General features: G+C 45.7%; 2 protein-coding genes across 3 annotated transcripts; one reads left to right on the top strand and one right to left on the bottom strand.

Annotated features, from left to right (window-relative positions):
- Window positions 1-1,337: 1,337 nt before the first annotated feature.
- unc13d (unc-13 homolog D (C. elegans)) lies at window positions 1,338-11,496 on the top strand. Its single transcript, XM_030098590.1, has 34 exons — window positions 1,338-1,466; window positions 2,188-2,214; window positions 2,719-2,769; window positions 2,845-2,901; window positions 2,997-3,104; window positions 3,183-3,242; window positions 3,429-3,495; window positions 3,712-3,892; window positions 3,971-4,012; window positions 4,099-4,170; window positions 4,676-4,745; window positions 4,831-4,935; window positions 5,150-5,242; window positions 5,387-5,487; window positions 6,423-6,540; window positions 7,483-7,604; window positions 7,699-7,789; window positions 7,880-7,936; window positions 8,012-8,109; window positions 8,218-8,269; window positions 8,350-8,480; window positions 8,607-8,724; window positions 8,798-8,950; window positions 9,037-9,132; window positions 9,202-9,408; window positions 9,522-9,596; window positions 9,682-9,761; window positions 9,949-10,063; window positions 10,149-10,220; window positions 10,298-10,381; window positions 10,461-10,581; window positions 10,658-10,781; window positions 10,865-11,082; window positions 11,296-11,496. Exons 1-34 carry the CDS (start codon window positions 1,434-1,436, stop codon window positions 11,406-11,408), a joined length of 3,312 nt encoding a protein of 1,103 aa, XP_029954450.1. The 5' UTR covers window positions 1,338-1,433; the 3' UTR covers window positions 11,409-11,496.
- A 399-nt stretch (window positions 11,497-11,895) lies between these two features.
- On the bottom strand, window positions 11,896-20,377 carry unk (unk zinc finger). Of its 2 annotated transcripts, none has more exons than XM_030098592.1 (15): window positions 20,139-20,377; window positions 19,584-19,793; window positions 17,352-17,528; window positions 17,136-17,266; window positions 16,846-16,981; window positions 16,655-16,772; window positions 16,405-16,489; window positions 16,007-16,311; window positions 15,824-15,889; window positions 15,542-15,725; window positions 15,261-15,362; window positions 14,985-15,170; window positions 14,720-14,901; window positions 14,375-14,635; window positions 11,896-14,176 (listed from the first exon to the last, which is right to left on the bottom strand). In XM_030098592.1, the coding sequence occupies exons 1-15, from the start codon at window positions 20,285-20,287 to the stop codon at window positions 14,021-14,023; spliced, it is 2,448 nt and encodes an 815-aa protein (XP_029954452.1). In that variant the 5' UTR covers window positions 20,288-20,377; the 3' UTR covers window positions 11,896-14,020. The 2 variants fall into 2 exon arrangements, with proteins under 2 accessions (XP_029954452.1, XP_029954453.1); XM_030098593.1 differs by having other exon boundaries at window positions 14,036-14,176; window positions 14,716-14,901.
- Between the last annotated feature and the right edge of the window lie 130 nt (window positions 20,378-20,507).

Below are 20,507 nucleotides of genomic sequence, written 5' to 3'. Positions count from 1 at the left end.
CAGCCAATAGCAGCAGCACGTGTTTTAGCCTTTGAACTTGCCGCTTCCTGTTAATGAGAAGCCTTTTTTTTCAGGTGAGAGTAACTTACTTATAGTAATAAAGCATAAAGCGCTTTTTGCTTATACAGACCCGTACTGGACACACAGTGAACAGGAGGAGGATAAAACCACAACTTTGCCTTCGCTCTCAATTACAACAACCGTAATATCGTTTTATTATGACATCTAATGGTAAGTTCATGATTATTGCCAGTTTGGTGGTTGAGATCCAAATTGTGACTCCCTCTGCTTATTATTGTCAATGACAAAATTGTCTTAGAGTTTACATTCAGTAGTGGGTTTAAGGTGCAGCCTTGTAAAACTTCAATCTTTATCACTTTCTCATAGTTAGGGTCCCTACTGTGAAAATAGGGCAAATCTGTTTGACCTTTGTCCCCCACAATCTAAACCAGGTGTGTCAAATATAAGGTCCATGGGTCGAAACGCAAGAGGTTTTACGCATTTCACTGTACCAATAGATTATGCTTTATGTTGATATTGGAGTCATTTATTGTAAATTTTTGGTTTTGTGAAAATATAAACATTTTTCATCAGGCATAGTCTGCATTACAGCAAAGAAAAACTTTAAGGTTTGAATTTAAAGGTTATTAAATCACTATTTTAACATTGAAGCATTATGTGGGCTCAATCTTGAATTATCACATAAAGATAAACTGTATACAAGAGGCCATATAAATATTGATCTTTTCATTTTGTCCAGCAGTGCTTGTTCAATCCACTGTGAAACTGTTCCCTTGAGGATGACATTAAAAATACTAATAATTTGCATTAATAAAGCATTGACTTACCATAACACAATAGTTTACTAAAACATGATAATGAATGTCTTGTACAGCTTGTAGAAATACTTATGTTTCAAAACAGAGCCAGAAAATAGCAGGTAGTGTTAGATGTCTGTAAATATGATCACACAGAGTGCTTTGACCAAGTAAACAAGCTCCCTAAAGGCACAAAAGTAAAAGCTAACAGCGAGCCGCAGATGGACTGTCTCACATTAAACACAGCTTCACTCTCTCGTTCAGCTGTGGTTATTAGTATGTCATGTGACATTGCACCTGATCTGAGAGTTGTCGTAAACTCTGTGGTAACAGTTCAAACAGACCGATACACAAACAAATAATCCAGTTTTATAAAGTCTGAGTCAAACTCAATGCAGGGTGCTGGGCTAAGAAAAACCCATCAGTCACAGCTCTTGACGTTACCACCTTCTACAGGAAGTGATGACTTCCGGCTTCAGTGCGATGTTTCATCGAAACACATTGCGCACACAGCTTCCCCATATCACACACACACACACACACATAGAGAACACCGTCCCATCAGGCAGCAGTCCAGCCATCAGGTAGCAGCATCATAATATCAAACCTGCCAGAATGGGAGATAATCAGCTGCAAACAAATAAACAGGTAAGCCTCATCATCTGCTTGGAAAGTACATGTTGGTGTATACTCAGTGTTTGCATAAGTTTATCTGCCATCAACTTATCAACCACGTATGTCACATGTAGATGGGAGGACAGCCAAATATGGGGAAACGTTAAACATTTCTACATAGAACTTGACCAAGACAAATATTTTGCTTTTGATTTTCACAAAATTCAAATGAGATTTTGGTTTATTTTCAGGGTTTCATTAATTTATGAAACCTCAAAAGATAAAAACAGAGCAAACTTTCAGCACTACAGTATTTAAAAAGAAAAGAATGAAAAATCCTCAAGTTGACTCACGTGGTCGGAGTGGTTATTTGAAGATGCTGTGACTGTGAGTCAGGATGTTTTGGATCAGATGAGAATGAACTCATGCAGTGTGTGTTTGTATCTGTTTGCAGTCAACACGTTTGGTGTGTGTGTGTGTGCGCGTGTGCGTGTGCGATTTTCCTGCTTTGGTCATTGACTGTTTTTTTTTGTCTCACTGTTGCCTCTGAGTAAGTTTCATTATAAAGCAATAGAGGAAGTTCACCCCGTCGCAGTGTTTCTTCTTGAGATCTGGCAGTGAAGACAAATTATGAGACGAATGCACCACAAATTTACCGTTTCATTCTGTCTTATTTGCCTGCACCATTTCCCTACGCTGGTTATTCTCGTTTTATTGTATTCAAACATGAGCACCTTTGCCTTCTGTTTCCCAGGAACACGACTCACCACGACCCAGACAGGTACCACACATCAGCCACAGACTGCACTTCTCCTTTTTCAGATGTTGCCTTTTTTCTTTACTTTGTGTTTAATGTTTTTATCTACACTTTGAGATGAGGGCCAGTCTGGGGAATAACAGGTTTAGATCCGGTGCAGCCTGCATCTCTGGAGCCACATGTGGCTCTTCAGCTCATCTCTAGTGGCTCCATGAAGCTTCTGGAACATTATATGGAAATAAACATTCTATCATTTTTTTTTCAATGTTGTTTTTACAACAGTTCATTTTTAAACATGACTTTTTCCCTCGATTAAAATGGTTTAAAAAAACAAAGGTAATATTGCTAAAAAAACAAAAAAAAAATGCATTTACACGGCAACGTGTTGAAAACGATGTCCGTTTACATGGAAACGGCAGAAATGCTGAACGTGATGTAGTTAACATGGTAGGCCACTCGGTGGTGCTGTTGTTTATTTGCACTGCACTATTCTCTGATTTCATCTTACTTTTTCTGCTTCTTGTCTAGGTTGCACCTGGCCGTAAACTGGCGCAGACGAGGAAATTTAAAGAGAAGAGGGTAAGTGATGAGACATGATCTTAGACGACAATTATCTGATTACCAGAGTCATTCAGAAAATCCTGTTGCCTTTAGGATTTCAAAAGCGATGAAAATCCGGAGGAGAAAGCCAGGAGACACAAAGAGCAGGAGGTACAATCAGTTGTTGGTTAAGTGTTTTTGGAAATAGGGTTGTTGTTTTTTTTTTGCGGTCTTCAGTCTTTTTTTGTTTTTGTTTCTGTTCCAAGCTGAAGCCGCTGTATAAGGAGCTGCTGTACACCGTCACACATAAGATGGGCAAACCGTCGTCAGCTGAGGTTTTCACAGACGCTCAGCTGCACCAGTACATCAGGGAGGTAAACAGCTCGGCTCAGCACATATCAGCGCCGATAACGCTGCGGTCTTTGGCTGATTTTGTCTCCCTCCTCTGAAAGGCTTTCACTATGACCGAGTCAGAGCACGAAGACCTGATGGAAAAAGTGCAGAACACAGAGGTGAGAAAAAGAAGTGGGCAGGGGTTTTTTTTGCACTCTTGCCCTGTTAGAGACCCCTCGTATTTATTTATAGATTTCATACAAGGAAGCTAATTTTCCACCACCTTTCCTGCGGGGGGAAAACATGCAACCATTATGTTTGACCCGGCTGTATAATTTTTTGTCTTATCTGTTTGACGCCGACAGGCCCCGGTGTACTGTCTGATGGCCACCGTAAAGGAAGCCAAGGGAATCCTGGGTAAAGATGTCAGTGGTGAGCTCTTTAACGGATTTCGTCATTTTGCGACGTCCAACTTAATAGCAAGTTTTATCGGTCTCAAAGACATATAGTGTGTGTGCGAGTCGGTAGTATTCATCATGGCGCCCTCCAGTGGTGACCTTGTAGAGAGGTGAAAGTTCACCCTCCCGAAATTCTGCATCTCTCACTCTGTTTGTTCTTCCGTAAAAGGTTGATTTCTTTGTGCACCAGGTTTCAGCGACCCATACTGTCTGCTGACCATCCTGGAAGACGAGCAGGAGAGTCAGACCCGCCGCTCCAGAGCCAAACCCAGTAAATCCGTGGTCAAGGATGCTGCGTCACATGACAAAATCTACCAGACGGACATAAAGAAACAGACCCTAAACCCCATCTGGAACCAAACCTTTATTCTGTGAGTCAAAGGTTAGGAGTCTTTTTCCCTGAAAAACTCTGAAATTAACATTAATCCTCATTTGCGTCCCCTCTACAGAGAGTTTGAAGACATAAGTGCCAGTTTCCACCTTGAGATGTGGTGAGGAAAACGTGGCGCGCTTGACATTGAGTTGTTTCAAATCATTTTCTGCTTCACATTCACGTCAATGAGTTTGTCTGTGGCAGGGATAAGGATGAAGAGGTGTCGCTCTCTCAGAAACTGGAGGAAATCAAAACCAACCTAAATAGTTTAAGGAGGTAGGATACTCTTTCTGTGACTTATAACAGGGATCTGGAATTCCTACCAAAAGAAAATTTGTCTATAGCAAACAAAATATAGAAGACAGTTTTATTAATAGGTTTTATATTCCTACAAATACTGTATCCATGGCTGCATTTAGAAAGTTTCTACATAATTTGGTAAATTTAGTAAATATTTTTGGCAGTTTTAGTTTTTTTTATGTTTTTTCTTCTTCTTTTTGTTTTTGCCTTTCCGCCAAATGTAAATGTTTCAGTTGTTTGAAGACTTTTAGCCATTTTGATTTTTTTCAGTCTTTTTTTTAACTTCTGCTTGTGATTTTGAGCTATTTTAGCAGTTTTAGCTATTTAGTCCCACCCAACACCTTAAAATCTTTAAAAAAAATTTGCCTGCATTATCATGTTTTACTTTTCTAGTAGTTAAGGTTTATTTTTTATTATTGTAGCCCTTTAACATGAAGTTTTAAAGAAGAGAAGCTTATTGTTTCTCATTGTACTGATTCAGAATGATCAAGGAGGCCAAAAAGGAGAAAGGCACAGACGACTTTTTGGGAAGTGTTGTCCTAAAACTACAGGTAGTAGACCTTCCTGTTTTCCTTCCATAATTTCACATTTTGCTGTCCCACCAGTCCAGTTTTCATTCTTATCACCGCTTCATAGGATCTTCACTCCACTGAAGACAACTGGTACAACCTGGAGCCCCGGACGGAGACGTACCCTGACCGCGGCCAGTGCCACCTCAAGCTCAAATTCATCCATAAAGCTGTAAATCCTTTCTGACATTTTGGTTAAAAACCTTAGTAAGAAAAGTGCACTACTTGGTATTTAATTGACGAATTAGTTAAAAAAAGAGGAAGTGGATTTGAGGACACAGTGTGAGAGACGACGTTTTTGTTTCAGGCGTCAGGCCTGATATTTGCACGATGCGTGCCGGTGTGGGAAAACGTTCAGACTTGCTTGTGTGTTGTGTCGCTAACAGAGAGACGGTACTTTGAGTGCTGGTCGAAGCGCTTACATCAACTACTGCGGGATTCTGCAGCAGTTTGTCCAGGCCTTCATCTCCAAGCAAAAGGTAGCATTATCCACTGTTTTTTAAAATTTTTGACTATGAAGAACAAACGGTCTTGACCTGTTCTCAGATGTATGAATGAGTCGTGCTGTATAGATGCTGATGTTATATAGTAGTTTGGCTCTCTTAAATCTGTTGTTCTCTCAGAGTTCTGCTCCGTGGAAAGGAGAGCTGAGCGGCGAGGCTCAGACTCTGCTGGAACTCTACGCCACCCAGAATGACCTCTCACCTTTTCTTCAGGATCTGGCGTAAGTTGCTTCACTTCACACGCTTGTCTGCTAAAGTTTTAGCAGGACTGTGGGACCAAGACTTGCAGCGTATTTAACAAAATATAGAAGAAAAACTGTTTTCACATGCAGTGTGAAATGTATTAACAAGCAGTGGTTCTTTGCCATTTTTCAGACAATGAAGCTTTTTTTTGATAATAATGTTTTCAAGCGAAAATGTAAAAGATTTGCTGTGTTTTGGGGTCCGTTTACACGACAGCGGTGCTGGGGCCACTGAAAACGCAACTTTCTGAAAACTGCTCAAACTCCATGGAAATAGGGGGGGAATGCAACCTTGCGATGTGGCCTGGCATGCTAACCGCGTCGCCTCTCGGCAGTTTCCGTTCAAATGGACATCATGATGCTTTGTTAATGCAAAACCTTTCCTGAAATGAAAATGGAAAAACAAATCGTTTTCAGGGGACCTTGTTCTACTATCTGCCTAGTCAGGGCAAACCGTCAGTAATGACCAACATATGATTTATTTATTTTAATCTCAGATCCCTGAAGTGGATTCACATCCCTTATTTGACCCCTTTTTCTGAACCACTGTTACCGCAGATATTTACAGATATTATCAAATTAGATTAGCCTGTTTAGATTGATGAAACCACTTTGTACATAATGATGTATAAATTCACTCTTGTGTCCAGTTGAGCCTCAAATAGGCACCAACACCGACTGGTTAGCATGACAACTACTGAAACTTTTTTTAACTTGACATCAAATTGCTAAAACTCTGTATATTTACCAGTAAGTCTCAGGTATTATCACAGTAAACCAATATTGCAAAAACTGTTCGCGAACATTGCAGTGCGTGGTATTTTCAACGGTGTCACTGTTTAACGTGAAGAAGGTGTCATTCATTGTGTGTTTCGGTTCTCGGTGAGTTTCGGTTGTGTGCGTACCATTGACAGGAAGTGGGTAGCTTACAGCAAGCTGTACCAGAGCCTGGAGGTGGACTCGTCCGTGCTGTTCCAGCAGATCACCAGCATAGAGTACCACTGGCATCAGCAGGAGCTGCCCTACCAACAGGTACTCACTTCCAGTTTGGCCTGTTAAGTTTTTACCTTCTTATTAATGGACACACTCAACACTTCAGTCTACATTTAATGTACTTTTTTCAAAATTATTGAAAACAAATGCTCTCTATTTTGATTTATTGTTCTCCCAGTAGATTCTTAAGCCATTTTTTTCATGCAGAATTAGTTTTACACACAAAAACGACTATGATTCAGAGTAGCTGTGAACACAACACCAAAACAGACTCAAGCTGAAGACCCAGGCTGTACTCCAGCTCAGTCTCATGAGCCATGCACTACATTCACTCAAACATGATGAGGGAAAATGCCTGGAGACACGTCCAATTCAACGCCTCATGGATATCACGAGCACGCAGCCTTCAACAGCTCTGAGGAACAGTGACGTGTACGACTCTAGCGCTACATAAAAGAAGTGAAAATTTGAGCAGGAGACGTCAGAGTTGCACGGAACTGAATAAAATGGGAAGCAATCATGTGTCTTCCTGTAGTATCAAAAGGGTGTAGTCATGCAAACCATCAGGCCTGAACAGGAACCAGGTATACCCGGACACTCTCACCCAGGACCTGTGGCGACTGGTGAGTTGTAGTAATTGTGGAGGATGTCTGTGACCTTAATCTCATGCGAATGCTCCACGTCTGTCACTTGCAAAACAAAAATTCCACCACAAATTACCAAACACCAACGTCCTGATGACACTAGTCCTAACTCATTTAATGGAATTAAGTCATTCGAGTTTATTGGATCCACATTTCATATCGGTCACCTAAAAATGCATTTAATGTGATCCAAGATTAATCATCACGTGTTAACACCAGAATTCAATGCAAGACAGCAGCGTTTTGTGGTCCAGAATGGTGCTTTATTTGTCTGGCCTGTCAGGGTAATAATGTGGCTCAAATGAGTGTTGAGAAAGGTGTTGTTCTCTCTTACCAGAAACAGGAACTGGAGGACTCTCTTCACGGTTTCCTGCAGTACGGACTGTGTCTCGTGGCCAAATACAGAGATATATTTCTCCCAGTTCCCAATGCTACACCAAAACTGCACACTCTGCTCAGGTACTCATAGTTAAAAGCGTTCCAGTGACCATCAGAGTCGTTATCCTTGAACTCACACTGTGGATTATCTGTAATCTGAATGTGCTTTTTGCAGGATCTTGGTACAGATCTGCAAAACTCAGGCTTTTCAGAAACTGAACCCGGCAAACGTTGACCTCCACGATGAGATCATCCATGCCGTACAGGTCAGTCCTCAAACTCCAAACAATATCGCTCCGATTTCTCACACGCTCAGGCCGTCTCTGTCCGTTTACTCACACAATGACTTCCATCAGAGAGGCACCCAGGAGTGGTTCTCGATGAAGAAGGGTTTGCACCAGCCCATGACCAAGGTAAAGCCCAGCGCACACGGAGCTGTGAATGTCTGGTCCGCTTGATCTCACTGCTCTGATCTTGCTGCCGGGCAGGAGCTGTCAGAGATCGGGAGCGCCCTCTCCAGATTGATCGTGGAGGTGCAGGAGGACATAAAGCACAACAAGGACGTCTGGAACAGAGTGTTTGTCAGGTGAAAGAAAACTCAAAATATTCACAGAATGGGATGAGTAAAAAAATGTTTTAAAGGATGAAGATAACTTCATTTTCAATAATAAATGTTTTTTCTTAATCTCAACAGTGCTGTGCAACTTGATGTGTTCACCGTCATCTATCAGAAGTTCGACTCCCTGGTAAGTAGGATTGAAAATCTTAAACAGCATCCTATTCTTTTGTGCGTTCACATTTCCACGTCTCACTATTCGCACCACAGCTTGCCAAAGAAGTGCGGGAAACCTTGTCGCTGATGGAGGGTCAGATGGAGCAGCCGCTGGCCAACAGCCTGTTTCCGGTCTACCTGAGCCTGCAGGCCATCCACAAGGACAAGGCCTTCCTGCAGAAAAGGTGCTCAGCCTCGCCTCTGTTATTTTCTATTGTATAAATTCAATTAAATTTTTACTTCTATAGCTCCAAATAGACAAAAGTCCAACAGTTCCACAGCACGAGATGAAGATTTTTCCATGTTTTCAGGGGATTACTGGAGCTCACCAACTTCCACGAGCACTTCCGAGACGCTCTGCCTTATTGGCTCAACCAGGCGTTCAGCACCACTCAGGACCGGGTGGAGAGGGCCGTGCAGGTGGACCAGGTAGGAGACATCTCCTCCTCCTCCTCCGAGCGCCCGTCAGACAGCACCGTGACTCTCTGATCCGTTCGGCCAGCTCCAGCCGCTGCAGTCCGGAGCAGTGCCGGTCAAACACAGCTCCTCGGCCGTGGACCTGGTGGCCTGTGTCCAGCCCATCTGCCAGCTGTGGGAGCAGCTGGCCTGGCCCGACCCCGAGGAGGCCTTCATGCTCATGGTCAAACTCACCGAGGTATCACCTTTTTCTTTAACATAACAAACCAACACACAGCTCACACCTGTCCCAGGTCACAGTCTTTTACCTCCATGTTGTTTCAGGATGTGTGTAAGATTGTGGTGAACTACTGCCACATCCTGAAAGACCGAGTCCGGATCCTGTCCGAGAACTCCGACCACGGCAGCGCCATCAACATGGTGAGCAGACGCAGCCGAGGCAGCGATCCGGCGGAGCGTCAGAGTGTGAAACGCGTTTCCTTTGTGCAGCTGTGCGTGGTGGTGAACGACCTGGAGCACCTGCGCTCCGTGCTGACCCGCCTGCCCACGCAGCTGAACTGGACGGGCCTCCGGGATCGAACCCAGAGCGTCATCGGGGAGAGTCAGTTCAACAACACACTGCACTCGCAGCTTCAGCAGGCCCAGAGCATCCTGGGAAGGGAGATCCGCTCCGCTCTGGACACTCTGGGGAAGCAGGTATAATGAAAAATCGCTGACCAGTCATCGCTTTAAAAAAAACAAACAAAAAACAAAAAACACGGCACTGTTAAATATTATCATCGGTGAAATAAAATTTGTGGACCCTGCAGTTAAACACAGACATCGAGACTCATGTCAGAAGCATGTCAACCAGACGGAGAATCCCCTCCAAGTCCACAGAGGACGTGAGGAACCTTAAATTCTGCTGTTTTTATTTAACTTTTAGCTTCTAAGTTTGTTTCATATCCAACATCTTTTTAATTTTTTTAGGCTGCAACCCCTTTAATGCACTACCTGGAGCAAGAGCTGCACTACATGAATGAAAACCTGGTCCAGGAGAACTTCAACAGGTACTGAACTTTGACGCACTTGATCGTATCTCAGTGGATTTAAGGTTAATCCACAGATGGCTTTTGAGTTTTCACTGCAGATATTCTGACATGCGGTCATCACTTTTATTGTTGCCTTAACCTTTCTGGTGTCTCTAAATCTTGTCAGGAAGGATGATGGTATTGCTTTTTCCTCTCTTCTGTCCAGTCTCCTGACCCCTCTGTGGAATAACTCGGTGAAAATCCTCTACCAGGTCGCTACTCATCATCCGCAGCAGGAGGGGCTGATGGTGTTCTGCCAGAGGCTGCTGTACACGCTGCAGGTGGGTCCACAACCCCGTGGTTGATCGGCTTGTGATGTGGTTTCAAAGAAAGCTGAGATGCGACGTCCCGCTGTGTGAATTTCAGTGTCTGGAGCAGTGCTTTCATGCCGAGGGGAATGGACTTCCTCTGAACGCCCTCCACTCTGAAGACTACAAGGTAAGGAACCTGCAGTAGAAGCCGACAGCATTCTTTAGTTGCACTTCCTCTCTCTGACTTCCCTCCGCTCTCTCCAGACTCTCAAAGCTCACCTGAGTCATAACGCCATGAGCTGCCAACAGCTGATCGAGAAGTTCTTTGAAAGGAAAATATGGGAGCAGGTCAGTCTTCCAGAACTCCTCCCACTCTTCTGCCTTCATGCCTCTGCTTTGTTCAGACCGTCTTTGTTCTCCGTGACAGAAAGTGTTCAGTGGAGAGAAATATGGCGCCGTCACCCTCCTCACGTCCTACCGGAGGTCCGACCAGAGGCTCCGGGTGGAGGTGCTGAACGCAGTCAACCTCCTGCCCATGGACTCCAACGGTGAGGCTTTGCGGAGCGGCTGGGCGTCGCAGCAGACATGGGACAAACGACTGACGGTGAGACGCGATCTGTCCAGGCCTCAGTGACCCGTTTGTGCAGCTGACCCTTGAACCCAACCACGTCTTCCCCCTGGTGGAGCCCCGCTGCACCCAGATCAAGAGCTGCGACCTCAACCCCCTCTTCGACGAGTCCTTTGAATTGTAAGTCCTTCATGCTCGATCGCAAAGCGGTCGTTGCTGCACGTGCACGTCTGACCTTGGACTTTTTTTTATGTATCTCGCAGCCTGATCTCCCTGGAACAGTGCCAGGTTCAAGGGGCTTGTCTGATGGTCACGGTTCTGGATCACGACACCTTGAGGATGGACGACTTCGAGGGCGAGGCCTTCCTCTCCTTGAAGGCCATCCCGGGAGTGGCCGGAGGGGAGGCAGACGGACTGAGCTTGCAGCCAGACGCCACTCCTGCTCAAATACGCCTGCCGCTGATGCACCCCAAACCTAACGGTATGACCCTCCAGAAGTAGATTCACAGCATTGGGGAAAGAAATTACATCCTGGATTCTATATAAAGCTGTTTTCTATGGAACTAAAATGTTCCATTTTCACTCGAAAATGTGATGTGGTCGGCGCCTCATACACGTTAGTTCTGTTCTCTGCTCCAACCGAAGTGTCAGAAAAACCCGTTCGGCTTCTCGTTTTTTTCATTTTCCCCCTCAGATGACGGCATCCTGAGTTTACTGGAGTCCAGGCGGGGAGAGCGGGCGGCCCAGGCCTTCGTGAAGAAGCGGCGGCAGCGGGAGAAGCAGTCGCGGGAGAGTCTCCGGCCATAAGGAAGACGCACCAAACCAGCCATTCCTCCAAAAATATACAATTTGCTTTAATGATCTGTACCAAAAACAAAAGAAAAAACAAAACAAAACAAAGAGGATCCACTCTGAAGGAAACACTGGTGTTGCACGAGTGGTGTGTGGACAGTATGCCGAGCATGGGTTCACTGAAGACCGTCACAGTGATCATGAACACATTCACACCTGCATTTGAACCTCACACAGCTTTCTGTACGCTTCATGATGCTTTGTCTTAATCAGTGCAAGAGATAAGTATGACATCACTTAACTGTGGCTGTATGTAGATATATATCCATATATATTTATATCTATATATTGGACTACATTGGACTCACTGAAATGTCAAAGATTTCTACAAATGTAAAAATGCTGGCAGAAGAGTAACTGTTACATACTGATTCGAGAAAAACAAAAGGGCCAATTTTAACAAAGATGTCGAGTTCATATGAAAGAGGATTGAAATTTTCAAAAATACGCTTTGAGTTTGCCTCGATTGTGTCGACATGCTTCTCTCTTCCAGTTAACTTAGAAGAACATCTGAGAAAACCTGAGTGCTTTAAACAGAGGCCGTCTGTTGTAAATTCAAACATCGCTAGTTCTCTTTAAATACTTCTGTTACAACCGAACAGCCATCCACAATTTCAACATTTCCATTAGCTAAAAAATAACCTATGACGATATTAAAAATAAAATAAAAAAAAAAAGGAGAGAAAAGCTAATTCATTATAGTCTAAACAAATGCTACCAGCAGACTGGTGAGACAGCGTCCCGTTGGGCTGTAGCAGTACAGAACCGTCGCCTGGATCCGGCTACAATGTGCCTCTGAGTGTTTTCAGTCAAACCTGTCGATTCAGTTAAGACGGTTCAGCACCTTCAAACGCAGGTGAATTTAATAGAAATGCTAAACCCACAGAGTTATCCATTCATCCAGCCTGTTCAGAGGTCAGCGCACACACAGCTCAGGGCCTTGCAGATGAAGGTTTCACATGACGAAACAAGTTGGAGCGTTTCAACGAATCGATGGTGCAAAATTATCCGTTTTTTTTTTTATATATAACACTTGGCCGACCACTGCTTGAAATCCTTCAGTCATTCACGCGTTCATTAATAGTGTAACTCTGGTCAAGCAGCGTTCCGCCACCCAATGGTGCAAAACCATCAATCTCTCACTCAGGTGCAAAATCATTCCATTAAGGTCACCTCAACAGTGATTCATATTGTTCACGCAACCTAAGCAACAATGCAACATTTAGCTGACCAATGGTGCAACTGGGTCAATCACAGACATTCTTTTCAACCTCATAAATCGCTTGCAAATTTATCTGACCAATGGAAACACTTGATTAGTGCCCACACGGCATGAGGCTTACCAGTGGGATAACTAAAACACCAACAGGACACTCGGCCAACCAATGGCACAAAGGACTCTCCAACAGTTTTTTTGTCACACTTGAATGACCAATGATTCATCACTCACAGAGCGATCAGCTGACCAATGGTGCAACTTCATAATTCATTAACACATCATGCGGTTTAATAATAGTGTCACTTTGGTCAAGCAGCATTCTGGTGACAAATGGTGCAACTTCATTAATCACTTTATGCTGCGTTTGGCTGAGCAGTGCTGTAACCTCAACAATCACTCACTTAACATTTGGCTGACCAATGGCGTCACATCAACAATCAAACATAACTTAAATCGCAATGTCATCAATCACTTGCAAAACACTTCAGATTCTCAGCTGGCAAGACCGTGATCAAACAACGTAGCTTTAATTAGGATACTCGCGCAACACTCGGCTGACCAATGGTGCAACTTCATCAAAGATTCGGGTGATCCATAGTGTCACTTCAGTCATTTTGCATTTGACTGACCAATGGCGCAAATTCATTTGTCACACAGCACTACGCTGACCGACAAAATAGTTTCATCAGCTCCTCACATGGCATTCGGTTGACCTATGGTGAAATATCAGGATTTCTCGCTACAGAGCCCACCAACGGTACAACTCCTTCAATTGCACGTACAGTATTTGGCTGACCAATGAAACAACTTCATCAACCGGGGAATTGTTCTTGAGGATTGACTCGATGTGAAATGCTCCAAACGTTTTGTGACAGTTTGACCATTTTCCTCTGCAAACCCACCTCCAAACAATCTAGATGGATGAATAACACTGCCAGAAATATGCTGTCTTTAGAGTGAAGAAAAATATGATTCAGAAATACCCCCGTAAATATTTCATAGTCAGGGTTGAAGAAGAAATAACAGTAGGTCTGCGAGTTACTGAAGATATTAAGAACAGTGTTGCTGGTCAAAAGTAATAACTATTAAAACGTATTGGTGTTCCATTAATAACACTGGAAACAGTATTAATCCTTATATCCCACATTAAGAGCTTTTACCTGGTGACTAGGACTCACTAAGCTGGTCATTTTGCAATGCTTGTCATCTTAAGAGTACATAACCAGATGAGCGATTGGCTTGTTAGCAGATTAAAAAAAATGACCTAATTGTTTCAAAAGTGATGGTCGGGATCCAAAGGCTGGTATCTGTGGAATCAGGATCGAGTTGGTCCGACTGAGCCGTGAGGTCAGGAAAGCTGCGGCTCCAGCGTCTGTTCGGGGCAGAGCGGGCACTCTGTGGAGGCGGAGCAACTCTCGCACTGAAGTCCGTGGCCACAGGGGAGCGACACCGATCCCTGCTCGCCACACGTCACACAGCACTGTCTCTGTTTCCTGTAAACCACCTGAGGAGACACGAGAGGGAGGCCGGTGAGCTGCTGCAAACCCACTGACCACGACAGACGGTCTACATCAGGGGCGTCAAACGCCTTTTAGTAGAGCGGCCACATGCAGCACAGTTTCAGTCAAGCAGTGCTAAAATAACCTGAACTTTTAAACTATAAATTTTGGTCTAAAGCGTTTCATTTGTTGCGTTTGTTTACCTGTTCCACAGCGTGCAGACAGTTACAGAGCTGCGCCTGTAAACTGAGCACCGACTCCAGCGGCAGCCGGTGCAGAAGCTGCAGTTGGTGCAACGCTAGATGGGGATTGTCTCCGCTCCTGAAGCTCTCCAGCGCCTCCTGCAGGAGGGAGGCCTGCCTCTGCGCCTCCTCCTCGGCGTGCCTGGCTCTCTCCGCCTCCACGGCCAACCGTGCCGCGTGGGCGCGCGACTCCTCGGCGTCGGCTTTGAGCGTGGCCCACGACTGCGAGAGAAGGCGGGAAGCGGTTTCGCTGGTTTACAACGGCGTTTCATCGCGACGCGCCGACACGCTCCGCTACCTACCTACCTGAGCCGTGTGCCTCCAGCTGTGACCCCACTGCTTCAGGGCCCTGTGAGCCTCCTCCAGCTCCTGCTTGAGCCGCACGCTCTCCGCACAGGGGCCGGAGGGCAGCAGGGTGGGGGGGGTGCCGGGGGAGCCCTGGCCTGACGGGAAGTGCTCCCAGATATTTGAGCTCATTCCATTCAGACCTGCAACGCCACAAAAAAAAGCCAAATCAACAAAAATGGCATCATCCCTGAAAAATGATGGTTCAGGAAGAACGCCGCAGAACCTAGAGAGCTGTGAGACGGTCCCAGGAAGGAGCTTTCTGATTGGCCCGGCTGCGACAGATGGGTGGAGAAGAACGGCGAAGCGTGCGGCCTGACCGGAGGGGACGGCGAGGGCGAGCTGAACGGAGCCGAGCCGCTGAAGGATCCGGGGATGTTGACCGGAGCGGAGCTCTGAAGCTGGCTGCCTCCTGCAGGAGCCGAGAGGAGAAACGCAGAGGTTCAAGACCTGAGCAGACAGTCGGGTGTGGACGAGCTGTGGCTGGAGCGTTATCGGGTACCCAGCATGACGCCAACGCTGGGAAGAGCAGAGCTGCTCTCTAAGCTTCTCTCCAAGGCAGAAACACCGAAATCATTCAGATCCAGATCATCCAAGGCCGATTCTGCAACACAGAGCAAAACGCAGCATGTTTTTATCTTTTTTTGCGGAAGTCTGTATATCTTCTAATTATCACAGAAGTGATCTGACTCCCTGTCATGTCTTTAAGATCTTTTTATCGAGGGGAGGTGAAGTTTGGAATGAGCAGCGGTTTCAAATATAAACCTGGATCTCTCTACATACCGACGACAGACTCCACGGTCTCACTGGTGGGGTAGAAGGGCAGCGCGTTGGCGTTCATGCCCGAGGAGACGCCGGACCCGGGCGGTCCAAGGGGGGCGGGGCTGGGCGGGGTGGCGGCCAGGCTGGAGGGGATGCTGGAGGAGAGGCTCAGAGGACTGCCGACCGGCAGGAACACCAGCAGGTCCTGAAGGGGGGAGGGAGGCCGGGCTGAGGTTACAGGACTGTCGAGCACATGAAGAAAACCCAGTGAACCAGCAGGGGAGCTGAAGGCTGCGACTTTACCTGTTTGCTCTGTGTTGATGCCAGTTCTCTGTTGCGCTGCTCGACGGCGAAACTTCTCTGCTTTGCCTGAAAACGGAAATAAATTACAAATCTGATGATTTGTAACAGCTGGACTGGTCAAAGCCTAAACTGCCTACAGCTTGTTATCCAACACGACTCTTTCTTTATTTAACTTCTCCTCACCTGGTCTTCCCGCTCGAATCCCGGCGCCCTGCCGTACCCGCCCTCCCCCGCCCACGGTGACAGCGGCTCCGGGCCCCCGCCCACATCCTCGCACAGGGACAGGACGCTACCCAGCAGCCCCTGCTCCGCCATGCAGGACGCCGCCAGGGGGGAGAAGGGGTCGGAGGCGGAGCAGCCGAGCCCGGGCCCCATGCCGTGGCTGCCGGGACTGGAGGACGCCTCCTGGACCGGGAGGGGGTCCGGGGGTCGGGAGGGAGGCGGGGAGCCGGGGCTGGGGAAGGAGGGATCCTCCAGGGCAAACGGCTCTGGACACGGCCAGAGAAGAAGAAATTAAGATTCTGTTGCAGCGCGCATAAAAACAGCAACTACACAACAGCGGCGGTAATCACACTACTTACTTTCTACATGGGCAAAGGCACAGAAGGGCCCTCTGGGGCAGCTGCCACACTGCTGCATGTCGTTACACTTGGTGGATTTATAAATCTGAAACGACACGTTTGCATTCACTGAGTTTGATTTCTGCTTATCCTAGCTATTTTTTATTTACCTACGTTCTATTTGCACAATAAAGTTTCAAGTTTTTGTGTTTTCGTATGAGAAAAGTTCAGTGCTTTCGTGCAAATGGGGCCTGGCTGACGGAGGACAAACCTCGGGGTGGAACTGCTGCTCCGTTCTCGTGTGGCAGTACTGACACCCCTCCGCTCCCTCGCATTTACTGGGATCGCCCCATTCCTCGCTCTGCTTCACTGCCGGACACGGCAACGCTCTGCAACGACAAGCATTTAATTACATTAAAACAAGAACGTTGACGAGAAACGTCTTGCGGTGTGATGATGCACCTGTATTTGTGTTTGTGCGGGCTGCGCCTTCTGTCTTTGCTGTTGTGGTAGTACGGACAGGCGTAACCTTGACGACAGAGGCGGGGGGGCTTCTTGCAGAGCTCCGTCTTGTAGTGGGACAGCACGTAGTTGTTATCTGAGGAGAAAAACAGGGTGCATTCTGGGAGCTGATAGACTGGCATGGAGTGAGAGATGCTCTCATGAGGTCAGCGAAACCCTCAGAGATACAAAAAAATATGAATACAGATCGTCAACCTGCCGCTGAAGGATAACACCATATTCCTGTTTACCTTGCCAGCGCGGCTCCTCGCTCAGGATCTTCTCGATGAGCGCCGTGCTCGCCGCCTGTCCCGACTGCCCGTCTCCCCCGCCGCCGTCCGTGCCGCCCGAGCCGCACTGCGACTCCATCACCTGCACCTCCCTGCAGAGATTCACAGCATCAGGAGACGGACTCTGGAGCTGCGTGTGCTCAGACACTGACTGGAGGTGACGGAGGGGACTCGCACCTGATGTCGTAAACGGGGCTCCGCAGGTCGTGGGATCCGTGAGCGAAGGCACAGTGGGAGCCGTTCTTGCTGCAGTGGCCCTTTGCGTCCGTTTCGTGGATGCACGACCCGGTCTTGTAGTAGCGGAGGTGGTAGCGCCGTTCCGTGTCGCCTGCTGTTCGATGGAGAAACGGACATCTGGAAGACAAAGAGAAAAAACATTCAAGAGAGCCAACCCGAGAAATAATACTGTGCAGTCTGGACAACATGTTTTATGATGAACCGTTTGAAAGACTATTGTTTTGGAGCAGCTTGTTCAGTGGACACAAAGGGAATTGAACCTGCAAGCTTCACGCTGAGAGACAACTCACTCAAGCAATGGAGCCATTTGAAGCCTATGTGAACCAGGAATCAACAGAAATCACTTCAAGTTAAAAAAGAAAAAGACAAGCAAAATGATTACAATTAGAGATATACAGTAAGTCTTATTAAATTAACTGCTTTTCCCCATTAAAATCCTTTTGACAGATTCAATTCAATTTGGCATTTCTATTTAATTATACAGCGCCAAGTACAACACAGTCATTTTCACTTTTACAGAGAAAACCCAACAGTTCCACATGAACAAGCACAACTGACTGGAGAGGAAAAAAAACTCCCTTTAAAAAGGAAGAAATCTTTGCAGAAGCAGGCAAACCAGGTACTGAGTCAAACACCGGCACTCAGGTAGTGAGGATGAAACTCTGCAGGTCTCACAATGAAAATGATTTCTGCCAGAGATCAATAACTAACTACAATCATCTTTCACAGGCAAATGTTAAACCATCTGTACGATACAGCTGATGGATCAATATTCAGGTGTCATTTTCTAAATTAGACTGAGTTTTTATAGACAAAAAGTAGGATATGTTCAAAGAGAAGTTTGAAGTGACAATTTGATATAGATACCAGCTGAGTCTGGACTGGAAGTATTGAAACTCTGTGGTATCAGGCAAATGAACAACACAATATTAATTGTAGACTTCACTCGCAAAATTCCCAGATAGTACAACAGCATGAGTGTTTTCGGTGGTGCTTCAATGGTGAAAGTTCATTATTTATCAAATCAGACTGAAACTTTTTGCGTGTTTTCAATGTTTCATTACGGATATCTTTTTCCTGTCTTCCTCTATGGAGAATCTCACACTGAAAAATTAAAATACAGATCATACATCTGAAGCCACTTTTCCAGAGTATTCCCCTCTGCGTGTAAGCAGGGCCTTTAAAAACGGTCTCTGTCAAAGTTCTGAATCAAACTGCTGATGAATGGACTTCATACATACAGTAATATGATAACAAACTGAACAAAAACACAAATCTCTCACATAATTAGATTTTTCTGTAAATTCGACATCTTATTTCCCACAGGACAGAAAGATTTCCATGTTTCCTTGCTCCATATATCAGCTTGAGTCTCAGTGTTGTATTTAAAAAAAAAAAACTGTAAAAGAGTCTATGGATTCTTTACCATTTCTTTCAATGATCCTGATATTTTCCCATCAGACTGAAGCCTGCTCTGGCTGCTTTGGGCCCACGAACCTTTCATGTGACATCCCTGCTTTTGAGAATCTCAAGCAGACCTGGAAGGTACTTATTACCTTTTGAGGGCTACATATTTTGGATGTTGGTAAAAGTGGGCGTGTCCACCAAAGTACTGCTTCAAGGAAATGTTTTGGCACATCAGAGATAAGAACGCAGGTCCACGGGCTTTCTAAGAAGTAATGTTATTGCAAGGTTTGGGAGCTCAGGCATGATAAAACAATCAGCTTTGATTAAGAGCAATAGATTGTTTTGTTTACATCAAAAGTTTCTTTTTGAGATTGTAGTTTGTATTGATTTCTCTTCATGCTAATCCATATTCTATCCACCTAGATCAGGGGTGTCAAACATAAGGTCTGTGGGCCAAAACCAGCTGACAAGAGGCTCTAGTCTGGGGTCAACAACTCACCATAGGATAATAATTTCTAAGAAAACATTAACTCTTGAACAAATCTCATAAGAGCAGCGAACACAGTAAAATACTGAGACCAAAGCTGAGAGATAGATGATGCTGTCATTAAAGACAGCGGCCCCAATCTAGATAGATGTGTGTTCAAGAAGTGATGAAAATTAGGGTAGAATTAATAGTGGCAGTCATATTCAATCACATAAGGTAGCTCAGATGTGAGTGTGTGACAATAGGAAACCCAACACTGAATCCTTGGCAGCACTCACTCGTCTCCATCGGGGCAGGTGCCTGTCCCCTCATCATATTTAGTGCAGTAGACATCCGGGCTGTAGTTGAAGGTACCGTCCCGCCTGCGGATGGGTCTCCGGCGCCTTTGGTTGAGGAAGTGCCAGTGGAAACAGGAGAAAGGCCGGTGCTGGGTACATTTATGCTGCACGAACAGGGGACACTGCTCGGTCCTGAACTCCTTCAGATATCTACAAGATAGAGAAGACATAAACACATTAGAAGAAGCAGTACAAGCAGATACATTTGAACTACACTGTGCAGACTGATTTAATTTCTCTTCAGGCCTTCTCTCTGATAATATAAGAAGGCAAACACTCGGGAAACACTGTAAACAATGCATTGTTGACATGGCTCCTCTCACTGGGCACCGTCAGGCCTCCTTACGGAGACCAGCTCTGCTTTGATTGCTTTGTTCACTTGCCTCAAACATCCTCACAGCTACTACGCGCTAGATATTTTGCTATTTCAATCTAATTGTTTGATGTTTGCACGTGAGGCTGCGTACAGCTAATCCAGCTAACTAGCTTACGTACGTGTAATGTTGAGGTTTCTCGGGCTGGACGTTCAACACGGTCGCGGGAGACGTCGAGCCTCCCGCGGGCGACGAGGAGGAGGACGAGGAGGGGCCCCCGGTGCTCGTCACTGCCGAGGCTGACGGCGGCTGCGAGTGCGTTTTAGACATTTTACCCGTTTGGAGCCAAACAACGAGAAGCTTGTTTTTAGCTTCGAAATCCGCATTCTACGACGATGTGAGCTTGCGCAAGGCTAGCGGAAGTAGTAGCGAAGAGACCCATAGTCACAACACGGAACTATGGGACATTGAGTTCGTAGAAATTTTGACTACTAATGTAAATAGTTATTAAAATAGATTACACATAGGAAGAAAGCAACATATGCTGAGA

Source organism: Salarias fasciatus, chromosome 8 (assembly GCF_902148845.1).
Source record: "Salarias fasciatus chromosome 8, fSalaFa1.1, whole genome shotgun sequence".
Lineage (NCBI taxonomy): Eukaryota > Metazoa > Chordata > Actinopteri > Blenniiformes > Blenniidae > Salarias > Salarias fasciatus.
Note: the sequence above shows the minus strand (reverse complement) of the source record. Positions and strands in the feature narration are given on the sequence as shown.